The 21,245-nt window shown below is 37.1% G+C and overlaps 2 protein-coding genes across 4 annotated transcripts in view; both read right to left on the minus strand.

Annotated features, from left to right (window-relative positions):
- Positions 1 to 2,040: 2,040 nt before the first annotated feature.
- Positions 2,041 to 14,616, minus strand: LOC137104803 (ras-related protein Rab-18). Of its 2 annotated transcripts, XM_067486530.1 has the most exons (7): positions 14,439 to 14,616; positions 10,440 to 10,495; positions 8,758 to 8,819; positions 6,048 to 6,120; positions 3,388 to 3,506; positions 2,939 to 3,005; positions 2,041 to 2,214 (listed from the first exon to the last, which is right to left on the minus strand). In XM_067486530.1, the coding sequence occupies exons 1-7, from the start codon at positions 14,504 to 14,506 to the stop codon at positions 2,045 to 2,047; spliced, it is 615 nt and encodes a 204-aa protein (XP_067342631.1). In that variant the 5' UTR covers positions 14,507 to 14,616; the 3' UTR covers positions 2,041 to 2,044. The 2 variants fall into 2 exon arrangements, with proteins under 2 accessions (XP_067342631.1, XP_067342632.1); XM_067486531.1 differs by lacking the exons at positions 3,388 to 3,506; positions 6,048 to 6,120.
- Positions 14,617 to 17,228: 2,612 nt separating this feature from the next.
- The window catches only part of itgb1a (integrin, beta 1a), a 32,014-nt gene continuing 27,997 nt past the window's right edge, over positions 17,229 to 21,245 (minus strand). The window contains exons 14-17 of one of the 2 annotated variants that reach the window (XM_067486277.1): positions 19,940 to 20,175; positions 19,561 to 19,727; positions 17,910 to 17,987; positions 17,229 to 17,449 (exon numbers count right to left, since the gene is read on the minus strand). In XM_067486277.1, the coding sequence (XP_067342378.1) occupies positions 17,910 to 17,987; positions 19,561 to 19,727; positions 19,940 to 20,175 (481 nt within the window). In that variant the 3' untranslated portion in view covers positions 17,229 to 17,449. The remainder of the gene's footprint in view (positions 17,450 to 17,909; positions 17,988 to 19,560; positions 19,728 to 19,939; positions 20,176 to 21,245) is intronic. The other variant, XM_067486278.1, reaches the window with a different exon arrangement.

Genomic DNA, 21,245 nt, shown 5'->3' on the forward strand with positions numbered 1-21,245 from the left:
TCAACACATTCTTAGACAACATGAGGGCATTAATATGCCTCTGCTGTTGTTTAACTGAGACATATTTCTTCACAACTGTGGCAAAAGATGAGGGATATACCATGAGTTCTAAATCTACAAGAACATATGAATAAACAAGTTAAAACACTGGTAGGTTAAGTTATAACGATGGTGGTGCTTGCTGAGAAATCTGCCAAAGAGATGATTTAGATAGATCACGCGTCTGGGTGTGAAGGTTCCTCAGACACTGACATGGGAATGTGAAAGGCGATGAATGAAAAACCCAGCACATTTCCAACATGACAACTAGGACAGTAGCGTTAACTCGTAATCTGTCATTAAGACATGGACATTTAAGCAATCACGAGAAAAGACTCATTCTTCTGTTTTAGTCTAGCTCTTCAAGATGTTTGGATCAGCACGACAACAAATACAAGAGTTTTGCACACACACAAACAGTCCCTTAAAAAATAGTTTTATTTAGTTCAATACACAGGGGCGCTTGTACTGAAATATGAATACATTCAGCTTTATAATTCACAGAAATTATCCCTCCAACACACAATTTAGAACTTATACACCATTTTGAACACAAATGACAGCTGCTGTATAATAGCTTTAAAGTGATAGGCTTCTTCCTTTTTATTTTATCATACTACATCTTTAAACGGTAAACCTTTATGCCATGTTGTATTTTCAGCTAAATATTAGTGTTTATAGTAAAATGCATCAGGTCAGTCACTGGACAAAACAAAAGAGAACGACACACAGTTTTCCATGCAATTAAACAGAGATAAAAACTAAATTCAATCTGTGACAAAACATGCTTGTTATCCATGCCATTTTCATAGTCCTGTTATAGGACCGAAGTCCCACAAATTTATGTCCCTGCATTTCTCAGACAAGCACTTAAATAATACAAACATCATAGGAGCTCAGGGCATCAGTAATATGTATATAATTGATTACACATACAAAATTGTGTTACTGTGAAATCCATTAGCAACAGCAATAGCACAAAGATTTTCTGATTTTCCAAATTTAGTGGAAACGCCCTCATGACTCACAGCTCTGGTGTAATATTAAGCACTTTCCCTTTGTTTCTGTCCAGTCAAAGAAATATATTTCAATGGCTGTAGAAGTGCAAGGGTTATTTCTGATATGAGGCAGAGTCAGTAGGTTACACTCCTTTAAAGCAACTCTGTGGAAAAAAGGCAAGAGTATTCTTCTTCTTCTGCATCTAAGAAGAGCTTCCTGGTGCCACCCCTGGTGCTCCCAACACACATGGTGTAAAGTCCAAATCAATAAAAGCAGTAGAACATCATTACAAACACAACAATGCCGTGAGACAGAACACACGATGCCCTGGCTTGATAAGCTTCCCTATAATCAGAGTAATGTTCACAGAGTCTGTGCTGGGGGTGCAGCATCAAGCACAATAGAGAGCAGAGGAAAGACAAACTCTAAAGAAAAGTAAGCCGCGCACTGATACAGATGTGCTTGCAAAGGCAAGGGCTCCTAGGAGAAATGCATGCAGGAGACCAGAAATAAATCTCGGTAAAAAAGTATTTTTGTGCTTCAGAAAAAAAGTCATGATTGAAAAATTTAGGTTTATACCCAACTATACATAACTGTCATGATGAAATAAAAAAAAACATACTGAGAAATTGGGAAACTGAATTTTAACCAAGGTTAACTGTACAAAACTGTAACTTAGAGGAGCAAACAACTAATATGAAGGCTGAACTGCATTTGCATTTTAGTGCAGCTCTAAAATTACAAAGTGTGCAAAACGTAGTATCTGTGAGAACACAGAGAGTTGTCCTCCATTTTAGCTGGAGGGAAGACCTCCACCTGCTTTCATGTCTGAGGAGAGAGCTCATCTCAGGACATAGTAGAGTGGGGGAGCTGTCTCTGTCTGTATATGCTTGTGTTTGACAGTGGTGCAAGGAATTCACACATTTTAGTGTGTGTGTGTGTGTGTGTGTGTGTGTGTGTGTGTGTGTGTGTGTGTGAGAATATGTGTACTTTATGTTTGTGTTGCTCAGACCAAGGAGCAGTAGCCACCACAAGTTCCACCCCCTGCATCTTCGTCAGTGAGCTGGACTCCTCGGCCGTGGTTTTCACTCTGCCATAAGCCAGGAGTCTGGATGATCTTCTCCACCAGCTCCTCAAATGCACACTGAACACCGTCCCTGGTCTTTGCACTCGCCTCTAGGAGCACATGGGTGACAAATGAAAGATTGAAAGGAAGGAGTGAAAGGACGGACAGGAATACAAGGGTAAAAAGGCAAGAAGTAGTAATACACGGAAAAATAGAAAAATAAAATAAAAAAATAAAATAAAAATAAAGAGGGCATAGAGAGAAGAAATTGGAGAGAAGGAAGATGGAAATGAGGGAGAGAATATGAGAAACAGATCTGTTTGATGTCATCTGCTGGGTTGCTTGACTACAGCAGAGGGTGGTGGAAAATGTCTCAACAATAACTGTCAACTCCAGATAATAATAGTGGACCTTAGGAAGTTATTATAGGATAGTCAACACTGAATAAACAACATGGTGATATCCAGAAACAATATGGTATTGATGAGCAAAGAATAAATTGTATAAAAAGATGCATCAAAATGAATATATTAGGAAATATAAAGATCTATGTTTCTATTCAAAAAACAGTTTTAAAGAACATTATTAGTAGTTAATAAAGATAAAAACTTGGTATCAAAGCACAAATCATTTCTACTTATTCATTTACACAGCCCTTTACTGAATCATGTGAAAAATAAAAGCAGACAGGAAAAACATATGATGATAAATAAAGCTTGTTACATAAATAGAACTACATTCCCCAACAAGTATAATACTCATACTCAAGTGTAATAGCCTTGTGTAAATGATGCCCAGCAACCTTTTATAAAGTAGGGAACCTTCCTGACTTACCTATAAAAAGCATTGAATGTTTTCTTGCAAACTTCAGCCCTTCAGCCCTATCTAGTTCGTGGTTTTCCTAAAACAAACAAGTAGTAAAGGGTTATTTCGTCCACCCGGCAGAGCTGTCTGTTGCTGAGGTCATCGCAGGACAGAGAAGTTAAGTGATTTACACAAACAAACACAAGTACACAATAAATTCAAAATGTTCTACTTAGTGGGCATTTCTATGCAGTAATTCTGGTAACCTGGTAAAATACTAGCTGCCAGAAATACAATTTACTATACTACAATTTTGTTTCTGGTCTGTAGGTTACATTGTTTAACCAAAAAAATATATATTTTAATTTTACATTTGTAAACTAATACTAATTCAATTTAAAGTTTTATTTACAGATTTATTCTCTTTAGCCAAACAACCTTTTTAACCAGAATGGATACAAAACCACAAATCAGCATACCTTATCAATTTTGTTTCCTACAAGCATTTTCACAAGGTCGTTTCTCGTACAGTATGTCTCCAGCTCATTGAGCCAGTTATCGAGCTTGGTAAAAGTTTCTCGACGAGTGACATCATACACTGTGCCAAAACACATAAACAACACGTTTCAAATAAATGTAATTATACACAAACATTGTATATTTTCTACACATCTTGAACATAATTTGCATTGATAGTATGACTGAAATATAAAATGCAATAGAAGGTGACCTGAGATTAAAGATAATGACTACGATGGACACCTGGAAACTGTGACTGATTAGTAAGAATAAGTAAAGTGCCTTCTGAAAGTCTTCCAGAAGATGTGAATGCAGCACCATGAACAACCCCTACTGCCACTATCACTAAGACCAAGAAACTGATATACACTAAAAGATTGTCTCAAGTATGTAGGGCTAGACAGAACCAGGCCCAGACATGATCCACAACCATTGGCTGAAGAAACTTTAATCCATGAGCAACTGGCGGTACAAATGAACCATCTACTAATGGATGGAACCCACCCTGAAAGGTTAACCAGCTGGAAAGGTCTGATCCTGGAGGAACACAAGAAGAGAACAGTCCCATCCAACTACGTGCCTCTGCACAACAAGGAAGCTCCTGTAAGGCATCATAACAGCTAAGATGAGCAGGCACATTGTTTAATACATTAAAGGGCCCCTAGAAAGAAACTGGTAGCAATACCAGAGGAGCAAAGCCCCAGTTACAGATAAAGCACTCACTTAAGACTGCAAGACCCGTGAAACTCATCAATTGACTACAAGAAAGCCCATGACTTGATTCTAAACACATTGATCCTGGAATGATTGGAAGGCTATATAACATCAACAGAACTCTGAGAACGTTTTATCAAGAACTCAAAGGGGATGTGGAAAACAATCTTAGAGGCCAACTTCAACCCAACTACACACGTCACCATTAAGTGCAGTGTTTACCAGTGTAGTTGGATGATGACAAGGAGAGACCAGGGTAGTCAGAACTTAGTGGAAAATACTATCGGAAATGAACATATCAAATATTGAGGACAGCTACAAGTGCCTTGGGATCCCACAGGAAAATGGGAACAAAGCAGAAACTCTCAAATACCTACAGAGAGTGAGAAATTAAAATAAAATGTCCCAGTCCCCTCAATACACTTTTTTAAACAGAAAAATCTTTAAATGTTTTATGAAACAGTCCAAAGTCTGTGGTTTTCTCCTCAAGTTATTGGGCAGGGTGTTCCAGAGCTGTGAAGGCAAGTCCTAAGAAGTCAGCTGAATGGGAACAACAAGTACTGGTATTATTAACACCTAAGCCCTGCTTGTAAAAAGAAACACTGCTGCCATAATAAGTTAACTAAAGAGGAAAAGAGGTCACGGTCATCAAAATAAGGAAGCGCCTTAAAATACATGGTGGATTTCAATTCAAATCCAACATCCTGAGACTGTACACTAAGAAGAACGAAGGAGGCTAAAGACTAGTGGGCATCAGACCAACTATGCAGGATGGATACATCTTGAAAATGGCCCCAATTGATGATGTGCTTAGTTAATACAAGAGAAGGACAAGAGCACAAACCATCAAGGAAGGACAAACCCCTGCACAGTATGTACTACTGACAGATTCAATTCAATTCAAATGTATTTATATAGCGCCATTTCACAACTAAGTCATCTCAAGGCACTTTACAGAATAAAGTCAAGACTATAAAGATGTATAGACTGCTTCTTATTCATCCATTCGCACTAACAATCACATACACACACTCATACACCGATGGGGGAGCTGCTATGTTGGCCAACACTCACCGGGAGCAACTAAGTTAGGGTTCAATGTCTTGCTCAAGGACACTTTGACATGTGACCGGAGGAGCTATCTTCCTGTGCCACAGTCACCCCTAATACCATACTACCCAAGACTCCATGTAACAGGCTGTGCAAAGATGCTGACACATGGCAGAGTGGTGCAAGATGCTAACAGGCACGGTATAGCCATTCCCAAGCTGTTGGGATAATGGAAGTGCAAAGATAAAAATGGGATACACCTCTGAAGGCGGTTGAGAATTAACAAGCTAAGATCATGTGGGACTACTAGATGCAGAAAGACAAACTGGTAATGGCTAACCAACTGGAAGTAGTGGTGTTTCACAAACAGAAAAAAAGAGGCCATAATGATGGCTGTAGCAATCCCAAGTGATACCAAGATTAGGAAGAAGGAATATGAGAAGTTGAGAAATACTAAGGGTGTAGTGCAATCCTATCAACAGCTAAGACACTACGCAAATAATGAACACTATAAAAGTGACAAATTAATTCATAAATTAATTGATAAATTAAAATGAACCTTTAATAAATTTCTGATAGGATATTTGTACTAGCTGAACGTACATGAAAAAAAATCTCTTTCTACTATTTCAAAATAAGGAAATGCAAACTTTTTCCATCAAACTATAGCCAACTGTGTGTATAAAAACACACACGCAGATGCACGCAAACATACCCTAAGGAGAGAGGGAAGACTCTGTGTGTGGGGTCACAGGATGAAAACCCATCTTAAGTTCTACAATCAGGTGCAATTTAGAAGTGGAAAGGCCAAATACATACATGCTTAATCAAAGATTGTGTCATCGTCTTGGCTTACCCAGAATGACTCCCTGGGCCCCCCGGTAGTAACTAGGTGTCAGGGTTCGGAAGCGCTCCTGTCCTGCAGTGTCCTGCAAAACACAACAAATCTTTGCCACTAGACACACTTACTACTGCCTCAAACAGCGGGTAACCAGGGCAAGAAGGAATACAATGCCATGCACACCAAAAAATGAGTCCTAATGTCAATTACCTATTTGTCTTTCTACAAAACCCTCTCTTATTCCTTTAAGAAACAATAAAACTCATGACGTCCAACACTGGATGGACGTACCATTATCACTTATGGGCCGAATAGATTAAATTACAATGAAGAAAAAAGCAAAAGATTTAATTGCCTACTCTACAAATACCCAAAGAGCCCTCTTCGCCCTATACTTTTATTACTATTCAGTGGCAGGCCAACTTCAATATATATTTAATTGGACACACCACAATCAAGCATGGTTACAGTAGTCACTCATAGGTAGGGTTGTTGTCCTGTTGAAAGATGAACCGTCGCCCCAGTCTGAGGTCCAGACCACTCTGGAACAGGTTTTTATCGAGGAACTCTCTGTACATTGCTGCATTCATCTTTTGCTCGATCCTGCCTAGTCTCCCAGTTCCTGCTGCTGAAAAACATCCATACAGCATAATGCTACCACCACCATGCTTTACCATGCCTTTTAGGGATGGTCAGGTGCTGAACGGTGCCTGCTTTCCTCTAGACATGACACTTGGCATTCAGGCCAAAGATCTCAATCTTTGTTTCATCAGACCAGAGAATTTTCTTTTTCACGGTCTAAGAGTCCTTCAAGCGGGCTTTCATGTGCCTTTTACAGAGAAATGGTTTCTGTCTGGCCACTCTACCATACAGGCCTGGTTGATGAAGTGCTGCAGAGATGGTTGTTCTGGAAGGTTCTCCTCTCTCCACAGAGAAATGCTGGAGCTCTTTCAAAGTGACCATCAGGTTCTTTGTCACTTACCTGACTAAGGCCCTTCTCTCTTGATCGCTCATTTTGGCTGGGTGGCCCGCTCTAGGAAGAGTCCCGGTGGTTCCAAACTTCGTCCAAGTACAGATGATGAAGGCCACTGTGCTCATTCACACCTTCAATGCTGCAGTATATTTTCCTTACTCTTCCCCAGATTTGTGCCTCGGTACAATCCTGTCTCGGAGGTCTACAGACAATTCCTTGGACTTCATGGCTTGGATTGACATGTACTGTTAACCTTATATAGACAGGTGTGTGCCTTTCCAAATAATGTCAACTCAACTGAATGTCCCACAGGTGGACAATCAAGTTGTAGAAACATCTCAAGGGTGATCAGTGAAAACAGGATGCACCAGAGCTAAATTTTGAGTGTCATGGCAGCGGCTGTGAATACTGATGAACATGTGATTTTTTTCCTTTGTTATGTTTAATAAATTTGCTAAGATTTAAAACAAACTTCTATTCTATAAACTCATATTGTCATTATGGGGTATTGTTTGTAAAGGTTTGAGGAAAATAATGAATTTAATCCATTTGTAATAAGGATCCTGATTTTGTCATCAATAATAAACAATGATCTCATTCACCTGTCCAGAGGTTTGGATTATACACAACTTAAGTCACCTATTCACTCTAAATTACTCACCAGCCTAAATCTTGCCCTCTAGCCCTCCCTCAAAGAAGAAAATCCTTTCTAAAATATATATGTATAATATGAACAAGTATATACAAGTTAATATCTGATGAAACACCATCTATACCATCACAAAATGAGAAAGTGATATGTACATCAATCCTACTGACAACTTCTGGACCCATTTTCAAGAACATCTTCTAAATGACCAAAAATGCCAACATACAACTAATACAGTTTAAGATTCTACACAGAACTACACAGTTTATTCTATGAGGCAAAAATGTTTAACATGGCTCTAGCATCAGAAATATCAGTTCACAGTGCTAAAGAAATACCCCAGCTACCTATGTCCATGCCATGTGGCATTGCACAAACATAAACAGATTCTGGCAACACTTTATCGAATCATTATTCCTCTGGCTTGCTGTATCCCACTTACCCCTCACTCTGCTTACTAGGAGAAATATCAACACTCAATCCAAAAAAGTAAGATAATATATTACTTTTAGTCACTGTAACTACAGTTTAAATCTCTTTTGAAAATGTATCTACTCCAACACAACACAGACACAGAAACCCACTGCTTCAAATCCTGACTGATTAACTTATTGCAGTACTGAATCTCAGAATATATGTTTTGCTATTTTTGTTGTCACTAATGATACTAACTATTATTGTTGTTTCCAGCATTATTAGAAAATATCCGTATCTTGTTCCTGTCTTACTTTGTATTTTTTGGGATTTATGATTCGTGAATTCCTTTGCTTTTTGAACCATTGGCCTTATGCGCAAAATGCCCATGAACACACAAATTACTTTTTATCTATTGTACAAAGATGTTTAGTTTGTTTCTCTCGTCTTTGAATGTGGCCTGTCCAATGTTTTATATATATAATAAAACATAAGCAAATAAAACTAAAAGGGCTGATTAGTCTGTGTCCCTCAAGGCACATGTAGGTAAAACTGTGTTACATAAGCGCCATCTCCTGGGGACTTGAGATTGTAGTCATGCAGGAGACAATGTCTGTGGTTTGAGTGACAGACATGAACCACATGTTTGGTAGTTTGGTAACATAATCACCACGGAGATAGTCACTTACCCATATTGCCAACTTTGCCTTGTTACCATCCACAGAAATGGTTTTCACTTTGAAGTCAACTCCTAGACAGTGAAGACAGTCAATCACTCATACTGCCATTATGACTTCATCTTACTACAGTGCTAATTTAATGACTCTTACAGATTTCGAGAATTACTGCCAAGAGTTTTGTATCATGACGAGAGGCAATAATTATCAGTGATGAACTGTCAAAACATACATAGCCCACAATGTCTCTGAACTCTTGTTAACCCCAGCTATTCAGACTGATGGTATGGCCAGCCCATGTCCTGTATTTAAATTACGGTGTGACCATGCTTTTATCAACCATGAAAGCATGGTGTGTTTTAATGCCTTTAGCTGAAACTGATATTGGCCTATGTGAAAAAGTAAAAAACTTAATGACTTCTAAAATGGCTCAGATGTTGGTGACTCACCCCTAAATCTTCCTATCAGGTCCCAAAGGAAAAGACCTTTACATCAATATAACAATATTGTCCCCCTGCCTTTCATAGAGTAAATCTCCTGTATTGCCTTTGTACAGTGACTTTGTGTGCATTAGTGCAGTGACACTATGACAAATGAGCCTAAGCTTTAGCATCCACTGAGAGATTTACCAGCTGTACATACACTTCTGACTGACTTATTTTTACATTTGTGATTGGGGAGAGAAGGCAATTCAGTGCCAAAACTGTGGAGGAGAAAAGTGACATAAAGACAGTCTAAGAATATATGACAACAGTATGTCTACCCCACACACGAATATTTAGTGTATTACACACAACCAATCACAATAGCTAGCTACTCATGTTCACCTGGTCTAGTTTGTTTTTTTGAGTCTCTGAAGAGCAGTTCATTTGAGGCAGAAGTCACATGTGGTTCTTAGCCACACTTATATGCAACAACATTAATACCAGGGCTGGGTAATATATCCAAAAATAATAGCATGACATATTTTTTCATATTAGTTGATAACAGTAATTATTAATATATTCAGTTAATACTATTATTGAGGAAGGAACATTATGCAAAAGAGAAATGCAGAGGGAGAGGACTGAGTGTCACAGTATTGCCGCTTTACAACTACAGTTGAATGATTCTTTGTGTGTTGACTCTGAGACAGACATAAACCATAGCAGGATAAATACAACCCCAATTCCAAACAAGTTGGGAAGATATAAAATGGTATAAAATGTAAATAAAAACAGAATGCAATGATTTGAAAGTAATTGCCTTAAATCAAAAATAAATGGAGGGGCATTTGACAACTAATTAGGTTAATTGGCAACAGGTCAGTAACATGACTGAGTATAAAAGGAGCATTTCAGAGAGGAAGAGCCTTTTAAATGCCAAGATAGCCAGAGGTTCACTAATCTGCTTCTAAAAATTGTGGAACAATTTCAGAAAAATGTTCCTCAATGTAAAATTGCGTTGGGGATCCCAAGTGATCAACTTGTGTCTGACACTAGGTTCACGTTTAAGCTGAGGTGAACCTATATCTGTGAGCAGGGCAGTGTGAGATGAAATGCCTTTTTGCACTGGAGTTTCTGCAACAGCTGTCTGTTTGACAGGTTCTGGACTAAAGAAAAAAATAAAAATAACCTAATAACCTTGCTGTTGCCACCACCAATATATGTTATTGGTTTATTTTCTACATTACTGAATTCAGATGATAAACTCACCTATTGTTGCTGCTTGCTCTGGGTCAAATGTGTCATCTGTAAATCTTAAGAGGAGGCTGTGGACAGGAAGAACAAAATAAAAAGATTACGGTATGTTTTAGTTTGAAAGAATATTTTATCTAAGACGTGTCTGCCTAATGTGTTTTTAATTGTTTTTTTAATAGGGGTTTATGGCATGAATGATTGAGCAAATCCACGCTGCAGGCTGACAACTAACTAAACGTTAGAAGAGAAGATTCTATGTCAGCTTTACAACATGTATGACGATTGAAGACAAATCAATTATCTAAGAAAATGACCGAAGTTATTCTAGACTGGTGGCCACTCTCTTAGTGGAGTACTTGTACTTTTGGAAGTAAATTTAAAAGCGCATACTTGGTAGGTTTGTAAAAGTTTTGGAGCGGCTCTTGTATTATAGTGTAGTACATTTAAGCAAATATCTGCCTGCCCACCTTTACCATTCAACATGTAGTTTTAAAATTTCGATTTCTATGTTTCACTACTTTCTAACCACTAAAATCAGGTGTCAAAGATGAAAGAAAAAAAAAATATTCAGAAAAAATGTTTTCGTAAATGCAGCCCATGCTTTGAAAGCCACACGAGGACCACTGCTGCATTTCTGCTTGTCTACATTGCTTAGCACAGTATAAAAACATATAAAAAGCTTTAATTTATGCTCGAATGAATCATACTGAATTGACAATTCCCTTCAACACAAAAACTAAGAACTAAAAATATTTAACTTAAGAACAAGCACAAAACTCAATGTCAAAAACTGCCACATTCTTTGAGTAAAGTGAGAGGAGTCCTTTATGGAGACAGGATATAAACAGGTAATTGGTGAATCTGAAAAAAATGCCTGTAGGTATAAATGTGAGTGTGAATGGTTGTCTATGCCTCTCTGTGGGCCCTGTGACCCAAACAGGAGGAGCCGTGACAGATAATGGATGGATGGATTGATATAAACAGAAGAAGATGATGAATATGAATGTATGATGCATGATTGTTCGAGATAGCCCCAGTTGGGTGCCAGCCTGTTACAGCAGCTTCATAGTTGTTCTTAAAGCTTGAAGTTATTTTGAAAAGTTTAGATATGTGCTTAGCTAGTGCTGTTTTATTGCATTTCATTTTAATTTTTATGACGGTTTAAAGCAGAATTGAGTGGATTAGACTATTAGATTAAACACACTATTAATGTGCCTGATACTTGGAGGACCTCTTAAAGCAACACATCAGATCCGGGCACGCAATGTTTCCTATCAACAGGGGCTCCTGGACCTTGCTCTGCTTTCAACACCATGTAATTTCCTGCAATGGATCAATAAAGTATTATTCCTTTCTATAAATGGGAGCATGTAAATCATGAAAATCGTGAACTCCTGCAAAAGTTGCTTCACAACTTAAGCTTGAGTCAATAACTGATTGATTTGTTCATGGTTATTCAGGTTAGAAATTTACCTGTTAAAAATAGCAAAGCAGTCATTGTAAATGGTTGGTGTTATGCCACAGTCACATATTACAAATCATCATGATCATAATAATAAAGGTCATGTTTGAAATGAAAAACACAGTGATGATGGCTGAATGTCCTCAGGGCTAAAATCTACTACTGAAAGCAATCCTCTAGTAACAAAACCAACAGCGTTAAGTAAAGAGACCAGAGGTAAACATTTTTAATTGGCTCTGGATATGACAGCACTGAATGCTAAATGAATAAGGGACTTGAAATGGATAGCAGTACTCTGATATGATTCAATTAATGGAATAAATCTGTGCATGTGTTCAGATAGACAGAGGTGGAATGAAACTCATCCATTACCAACAGCACAGTAGGTTGACAGAACACATGTTGCTAAAATGGGGGGGTTTCTTAAGATATTATTACATAGCAGGAGTGACAGGTAACATTAATTATAACCCCGGAGTCTTAACCAAAGAAGCAGCTGCTTATAACCATAGGCAGCTAATGCTAATGCTATACTAAAGTTGTTGAGTTGCCATTAACTTTGTCTAGCTTCAATGACATCTGTTCTCATGTTTACATAGAAGAATTTGTCAGATGTTAAAGCAGCCAGTGTGAAGTTGAAACCTGTTTGCAAAGCCAGTTTGTAAAATGAACTTTCTAAACCTGCAAAACAGACTTTGTAGATACAAGCCTAAATGTACAACTGTACACCTCAAGAAATAAATAATTTACCATACTTTCTTATGTAACACAACAAAGTGCTGTTTGTTATTAAATCTTTTCCACACAGGATGAGCAGCTTTTGGTCTGTATAAGGTTTCCATTTTATAGGCTCACATAACTTGATCTGTGGCACCAGGCTTATCTACACCTTTATCTCTTTCTAATGATAATTTTGTCATTAACTTGGATTACATACCTTTGGATATCAACACTAGATTGTAGTCAGCAGGACAAGGTTCATTTCTCAACTATGACTTATTTGAGTGCAAAGGTCTTAATCACACTGCTGGTGTTTAGGATGATGCTTTTTCCTTGACCCAAGCATAATTCCTTTTTTTCTACATGGGCCATGATGAAGGATGAAACAAGTGGCGCTATGGAGCCAAAGAACTTTGCTTGGAGACAGCCAAAAGAGAAATGCATTCTGTATAGGTCAATTGTTCATGTGAAATGAACCTTGTATGTTCCTTGCAAGGCAGACATCTTACTGATGATTTGAGGTCTTCTACAGGTTTGAAGAAAAACAAATGAAATATCTGTATGCTATTAAGAATTTGTTGTCAGGATACCTGCCTGATGATTCAAAAATTGACATTTGAAACCAGTTATAGTCGGTATTTGTATATTGTATTAAGAAAAAGCATGTTTAATAATGACTGCTTTCTGGTAACAACGCTGTTGGCCTGAATGATGCACTAAAAGCCAGCATATAGTAAAGCCACAAACTCATTATTTAAAACCACTACATTATTTTTCTCTAAACAAACCAAGGTCTATGTTATGGTGTTGGCAAAACCTAGTCTGCCACATCCAGTTCAAATTTGCCGATATAGTATGCAAAATAACACCACTGGAGAAGGTGGAGAAGAGGGAAGATTATATAAAATAAATTTGTTATTGTGAAAATCTAAGGCTTCATCATCAGTCTGCACTAAAAAAAAAAAATATTTGGCTAGACAGTTCAATTGTGGGGCTAAGAACAAAGCTTTGGGCAGCTCATTATGCATCCAGTACCATAAGTTGCAATGTGATGGTTGAGAGCTCATACGGCTATTAGGATTCTTTCATGCAGTCTGGGAAAGTCTGGTGAAACAAGTAACCTACTGCTGTAAATCTTGCCTTAAATTAGTGTGAAGTTACAAATACTGTACACTGTAATGTGCGTTAGCACTATGAATGTGCCTCTGCCTTTTTTTTTTTTTTTTGGCCTAAACCTTAGAATTGAGAGCTCCTAATTCTCTTTTCACTGTACCAGCAGGAGGAAGACAAGGTTGAGCAGGAGAGACAGGCTTACAGTAGACAAGCACACAGAAGCAAACCAAGCCCATGTGAGGAATAGCAAATATGACAAAAGCTGCAAATACTATGCTGCAATAAAGAAAATGACTAAAATGCCTGGTCCCCAGTAAAAAACAAAACAAACAAACAAAATGAAAACCAATGTTGTTATTACAATTGATTTAGTTACCTTTATGCACTTATGATAGTGTAGCTACAAAGACACAACAGGAAAGGGATCTCGATTGCAACATTTTAACGTCATACCTGCACAAAGCTTAGGCTGTCATACAAATTCTTAGCTAGCCATAGTTAACAGTGCAGCACAGCAACAGCCTTACTTAGCTATTAGCAGTCAGGCAGTTAGTCAGACCGTCATTCTCTTAAAATGAAAGGCCGCCACAGTCTACGTTGCCTTAGTTTTAAACCCTTAATCATCTTTTGAAACTAACTTTCTTTGGTTGGCTGCTAAGCTAACACTGTAAGCAGCTGAGACACATCAGCTGCTATAGATAACGTTATCTTCAGCTTACCTGGACTTTCCAACACCACTTTCTCCTATTATTAATATTTTCAGTGTCGTTAGAATATCTTCTTCCATTTCCCTTTTACAGTTAGTTCTGTACCTCACGATAAAGTCATACAATAGACGTTCTTTACTGGTTACAGCTCAGCATCAGCGTTACGTCAAAGAAGCCTCACTCCAACCTTATCCGGTTTGATTTTAGGGTACTTCCGGTTGGTTTCCCTATGTATGTATAACTTGTGTATAATAATAAAATTAAATTTTGTTACTTTATATTAAAAAATTGTAGATCAAAACCTGGTGATTTATAAAAATTTGGCTAGAAATATATTTTGGAAAACAACCATATTTAGCCATTGGCTACAAGAAGAATCATACAGCTCTCACGCATGGTTTGTTGTTTAATAAATAACGCCATAAACAGTACTGGGAGAAAAGATGGTACTGAAATAAAAGGCAGTTTTAAATAATACTGTAAATGTTTTGTTGTTCTTAAAAGCATTTATAAGTAGAAGCATTTCAGAGGTGTAGCATCTGCAAAAGACTTACAAAAATCTAACAAACAAAACTGACTTACACTGAGCTCACTAAAAATAACTGACAGAAGACATATTTTTGGTGTACTTGACAGAAACACAGGGAAGGACCTGAGAAGGTGAAATAAATGTACTGCAGACAGCAAATACAATAGCTTACTTTATTATTTGCGACATTTTTGATAGCAATACAAATAATTGTATTGTTCATTGCAATAAAATATTGACAATACAAATAATAATAAATTGATATTAATCTTCATATTGTGTATTTACATAAATAAAAGGCACTTAGAAAACAATACTGTAAATGTTTTGTTGTATTTAAAGGATTTAAAGGAAGTAGAAGCCTTTTAGAGCTGTAGCATCTGGGAAACAGTTGTTGCAAAAAAGTAACAAACAAAACTAACTTACACTGAGCTAAAAAAAAAACTGACAGAAGACATATTTTTGTTGTACTTGACAAAAACACAGGAAAGGACCTGAGGAGGTGAAATAAAGGTACTGAAGAGCGAATACAATAGCTTACTTTATTGGTTGCTAACAATACAAATAATTTTATTGTTCATTGCAATAATATGTCAACAATACAAATAATTATAAACTGATATTAATCTTCATATTGTGTATTTAGTCCTTCAAGAAAAAAGTGCAAGAAATTTTAAACATAGCATGTTTTTAAGGTGCCCTTTGAAAGTACATTTACAACTGCTCACTACTGCAGATTCTGTTGTTCAACATACTATAACTCACAATCAAAGTTGAATGCTATATATTATTAAATATTTCCCACGGCTTTTGTTTTCTGTATACACACACTTTAATATAATGTATATAATATAATACTAAACTTAGGTCTTTTCTACAACACACAGAAATGCACAAGTAGTCAGTGCACAACAATTGAGGAGACAAACAAGAGTCTGTTGGTACAAAGGTGTTAAGAAACCAAGTATATTTACTTAAGTGGTTTATGTAATTACAATTTTGAGGTACTTTCTACTTTACTGGTGTATTTCCATTTTAATTTATTTAATTTGTTTTTACTTTGATTACCTCATACTTCACTACATTTATTTGTTGCTTGTTTTTACTATTAATAAAATATACCATATATAATTCATGATGTTTTATTATAGATAAAGCAGCTGTCAGTCACAAAGCAGTTAAAATCAAATCCACCTACACCATCTCAAGTTTTGTTACACAAAGTCTTCAGATAACACAGATATTTGGGTCTTTTTTGTTGTTTTTTAATTAACTAGTAGGAAATTTACTAACATACATAATTTTCATCTTTAAAAGATCAAAGAATCGTTCAAATGTGGACTACATCACACCAGGGCTGGATGTTGGAACCACAGGGTTACTGGTTCAAACTTACATGTTTTGTGCACTTTGTAAAAACTACTTGTGGGCAATTGTGGCGTAGGAAAGTAGAGCGGTTGTCCACCAATCTCACAGTTGTTAGTTCAATCCCCACCTCCTCCAATCACATGTCGAAGTGTCCTTGAGCAAGACACTGAACCCCAACTTAGTTGCTCCTGGTGAGTGTTGGCCAGCTCAAGGACACAGCTGCATAGCAGCTCCCCAATCGGTGTATGAGTGTGTCTGTGATTGTGAGTGTGAATGGGTGAATGAGAAGCAGTTTAAAGCGCTTTGAGTGCCAATAGGTAGAAAAGCGCTACATAAGTGCAGACCATTTACCATTACTTTGCCACAAAGTAGATATTTTGCACACCATACAGCCCTAACTTAACTGTATACGACTAGGAAAAACTCTATACATGTAATATTTAGATGTAACATGTTAAATGTGTAAAATTGTTCAAAGGACAAATACAATTAATCTAAAAATCAATTGCATATTTATGTTATCACATCATCAAATTCAATCCTGTAAACACATTGTTTTCTTAGTGGATTATTCATACTTTTAGGTGAAAATATATTGCATGTACTTAAGCTTTAGTAAAGCACATGAAGTGATATTTCTACTTGTAGTGAAGTGTTTTTTTAGGCAAGTACTTGCACTTTTACTTGAGTAATGAGTTTGTGAACACCTCTGTCCGATGTCTTAAGAGAAACGGAAGCTGAAAAATTCTTGTACGTACAGTATATTGTATATCCCCTGGGTCCACATTGTGTTGATAAGCCCTTCTATCCAGGTCTGCAGATATCTAGCTTAAAAGTATATACATATAATATGTTGTACATCAAGACTACAACAAATGCATATAAATCATGTTAAGCAAAAAAACTTAGAAAGATACAAACTGGTGTGACTGAATGGTACACTATAATGATAAACAGACAGGAAGAAATTACATAAATTCCACAAAAGATTTGACTTTGGAACCCTAACATACTGCACCTCAAATGCTTGATAGATTGAGAGGAGTTCATTATAAACTCATCATTTTCCTTCATATTTGGGATTGACCACAGTTGTGACAGCACTTTTGTAGATTGGATTTTCACCCTAGAAAGAAAAGAAATGTTATGGTTATAACAGATGTTGCAATTTTTCATTAGACGATAACAAATTTCTTACAAATTCGGGAAAACAGAACCCTAGAAACAAAAATTGTATTGTTTTGTAATAATTTGCCTTCATTTAGAGCACACTCAGCCATGCTTTTGTGATAAAACATTAAATTCCACAATGTATGAATTACTCCTCCTCCTTATTAAGATACATTACTTACCAGAAAAAATTGTAGTATTGGTAGTCTGAGAAAAACGTAATACCCTCAAGCCATGACACACTCATGCAGTTTTGGAAACAATAAAGGCAAATATTCAAATACATATTTTAATTTATTAGAAGCCTGCTGAAATAAAAAAAAATTAGAAACTAGAACTGAGTGAAAGCAAGTACTGAATGCATTCAGAATGAGTCCATGCAAGGAAATTACGTGGAAAGGAAAAGAAATACAAACTTAAAGGACAGCAGCTTTACGTCCATAGTGTGGATTCTGGAACTGATTGATAGGACTCTTGTATATGGGGTTTTCTTGCTACAAGTGGACAATAAGGACAGAAAATTGTTCAACAGGGAAAGAGAACGAAAGCACAGAAAGAAGAAGTATGAAATAAAAAAGAAAAGAGTAGAACAGAACAGAAGTGCTAATATGACACACCTGACTGAAGCATAAGTAATAGAGCTCTATTACTTTTAAACAGGGAATGTTACTAACAGTCACTCCAAAAATTCTCTGGTTTTAATGTTTAATTAAATCTTGCCCCATTGGTGTCATTCACTCATCTATTTATGGAAACCCTACACCATTTTAGTATGTATTCTCTGTCCTACAGACCTTTAACTCGGCCTAACAGAGACAAGGAAGTCATGCTGTTGCAAAGCAACACCACATCTGTGTTCGTGTCCATACTGGGTATTTGGGCATGTGTTGAACGAAAAAAGCCTTATATAAGTGGAGGCATTTAAATTTTTGTTTTTCTTAGTTGGATTACGAAAAAGTGGTTTTAAAAACATCTATCAAACACCACTTGTACTGTTCAGCAGCAAAACTGATGTATAAGGTAGATTTTTTGATCTAGATGTATTTCTCTATTCTTTGTAAAAATACATTGGTATAGAGGCTTTCTGTGGAGCTTTGTATGCATATAAAAAAGAGAATTATTAAATGTAATTAAATTGGTTATTGAGGGATATCAAACTCTCCTCTTGTCTATGACAATACCATCAATAGTAGAAAAAACATAGTGAAAATAGTGAAAAAAATCTTATTAATTTGTTGTAAAGTTTTATTTCTTTTTTCAATCTGATCAACAATTATTTAAGAGATATATTCCAAAAAGGATGGGCTTATGTATCCTTATCTATCCTCAGATATTCATATATCCTCCTCAGGTTGATATATATAAGGTTTTGGGACATTCCTTAAAGATGACTGGAACAATTTCCAGGATGAGTAAGGTTTGTGGTGCAGAACATCATATAAGACATATAAGACACTTGAAATGTACCATTATCTTTGAAATAGCTTATGGACGCTATGACTTGTTGGAGAGTTTCAAAATCCTGAGAACAGGGGCAACAATGATAAGGGTCTTCGGCATCATCCAACCCACAAACAATGTATGAATGTCACAATACTACCACTAGGTGGTGGCCTTTTACTGTACAAAAAGATGTTTTGTAATTCAACTAGCTGTCATGTTGATGTTGGCTGATGAGGCTGCACAGAAGGGGAGGCATTAAGGGGAGGAGCTGTGGCCACTCCCTACAAAAAGTCCAGCTTGCTCAGAGTGCATAACATTTCCAAAAAAGTCCACACAATCTCTGATACGTTAGCTTTTATTTTGGCAACTATGCAAATGAAACACGCTTGATCTGTTTCTACTGCGGTGAGAATGACGAGAATACAGGAGAATACAAGTGGGACATTTGTAATAAGATCAAGTCTGTGAATATCATCATCTGCTAAGAAGAGTGATCCCCACATGTGTATTATATGATAGTGGCTGGCTTTGCAGAGCAGCCAAACAACAGCTGTTTAAATCACCAAAAAGATTATATTTATCTGGCCCATCTTCCATAAAGCCTGTAAAGGTCCAGACACTCACCGTATCCCATTTGGCATTCATCTTCTCCTTCTCAAACTTGGCAAACTCTCTTCTGTCATGAATGATCATGAGCAGCTTCCAGATGAGCAACAGGGCTAAGCCAATTAGGACAATACCAGCGACCACACCTGCCACTATTGGGATGATGTCAGGGCCAGCGGGGCAGTCTGAAACATACAAGAGTGCAACTTGTTCGTTTGCTTAAGGTAAGAGTGCAAAAGAAGCCAATAAGAAAAAAAACATGCCATCATATTTCTGTATGTGAAGAAACATATGGCCTATACAGTAAGTGTAACTCAACAACAACCACACCAGTAATTAGCCTTCTCTGTAACAGAAACTCTCCATGGCCTTGGTTCATGTCAGCCTATCTGCTTACCCAGTGTGTCGACCACATGGACTTCCTTCTCCGTGTTGTTGTTCACAGCGTAGGTGTAGTAGAACCAGCAGTCATTGGCGTCCCTCTCTTTGCAATGCATCACAGGGTAAGAAGTGTCAGTGGGCTGGGGCAACTTGTCTCTGTCCTTCACTTTAATGAGGTTGAAGTAGCTGCAGTCTCGCTCACATGTATCCTTTTTCTCTCCTGTTCCAAATGCCCGGCACTGGACACATTCTCTGAGGAGAATAGTTTTTTGGTTAGTAATGATCAGTGGCATTTGCTTTGCTGTGTCTACAGTTTCCCTCCACCCCACTTATATTGACATGGAGAAACCATGTTAGCTGTTGTCTGTAATTTTTGTCTTTTTAGCCTATACTTCTATAAATTTTGATAAAGTGGTATCATCAGGGTACTGTGATACTAAAGAAAACTTCAATATTTACATGTAATGCTTCCTAGGCAAGTCCAGGTCACAAGGAACCCCAGGATAACATCTAGGAACCTAAAAGCCTTTGTTGAAGTGTGTGATATCAGTGATACCAAAAGAACACCGAACAATATCGTAGCAGAGCCAGTCATTCTACTAAAGAATAGTTTGAGCTAGGGCTGCTTGATTATGGCTGCTTTTTTAACTGCTTTTTTCCTCAATATGTTTTTTAAGATTATTTGAGTAAATAATTTATTAACTTCAGAAACATCAAGCTTTTTTTTGGTAAAAATATTACCAGTCTATTTTCTGGAAAAACTAAATTAATTTATAAATATTACAACATAACGGGATGTTTTTTTGTTTTTTTCTGCCACTCCTTTTGAGTTCCAGAGACTTCATATAACCTTTGTACAGCAGAGCATTTTTAATATGCTTGCTGTTTTTTGTAGGGCGTGTAAACAGGGTGACAGCTCAGCAAGTAAAGCAGTCATCCACCAACCCCAGAGTTATTGGTTCGAGCCCTCAAGTGTCCTTGAGTAAGACACTGAACCCCAAAACTAGTTGCTCACGGTGAGTGTAAGTGAGTGTGATTTTGAGTGTGAATGGCTGAATGAGAAGCAGCATAAATCCAATACTTTGGGTACCAATAAGTTAGAAAAGCGCAAAATAAGTGCAAAACTGTATTACCATGTTTGTGGGTCCACTAATATTTGAGCGCTTTGTGTGTTTCTGTCACTTGCTGTGCTATAGCTACAGGAAATTAAATCTGTTTTCCCTTAGATACACATTTGTTTTCAACTTAATCTGAGGCAACTTTAGAAGAACCGGTTACCTCCCACTACTTCTGAATCCCAGGATCTAATGTTTAGCTCATTC

This window comes from Channa argus, chromosome 19 (assembly GCF_033026475.1).
Source record: "Channa argus isolate prfri chromosome 19, Channa argus male v1.0, whole genome shotgun sequence".
NCBI classification, from domain to species: Eukaryota; Metazoa; Chordata; class Actinopteri; order Anabantiformes; family Channidae; genus Channa; species Channa argus.

What these genes read in the sequence shown, in the direction of transcription:
- LOC137104803 (XM_067486530.1), bottom strand. Translation starts at nt 14,506, where the DNA reads ATGGAAGAAGATATTCTAACGACACTGAAAATATTAATAATAGGAGAA. An exon ending in AGTGGTGTTGGAAAGTCCAG is followed by an intron (nt 10,496 to 14,438) that starts GTAAGCTGAAGA and finishes TCCTGTCCACAG; the next exon opens with CCTCCTCTTAAGATTTACAG. An exon ending in AGGCAAAGTTGGCAATATGG is followed by an intron (nt 6,121 to 8,757) that starts GTAAGTGACTAT and finishes TGTGTTTTGCAG; the next exon opens with GACACTGCAGGACAGGAGCG.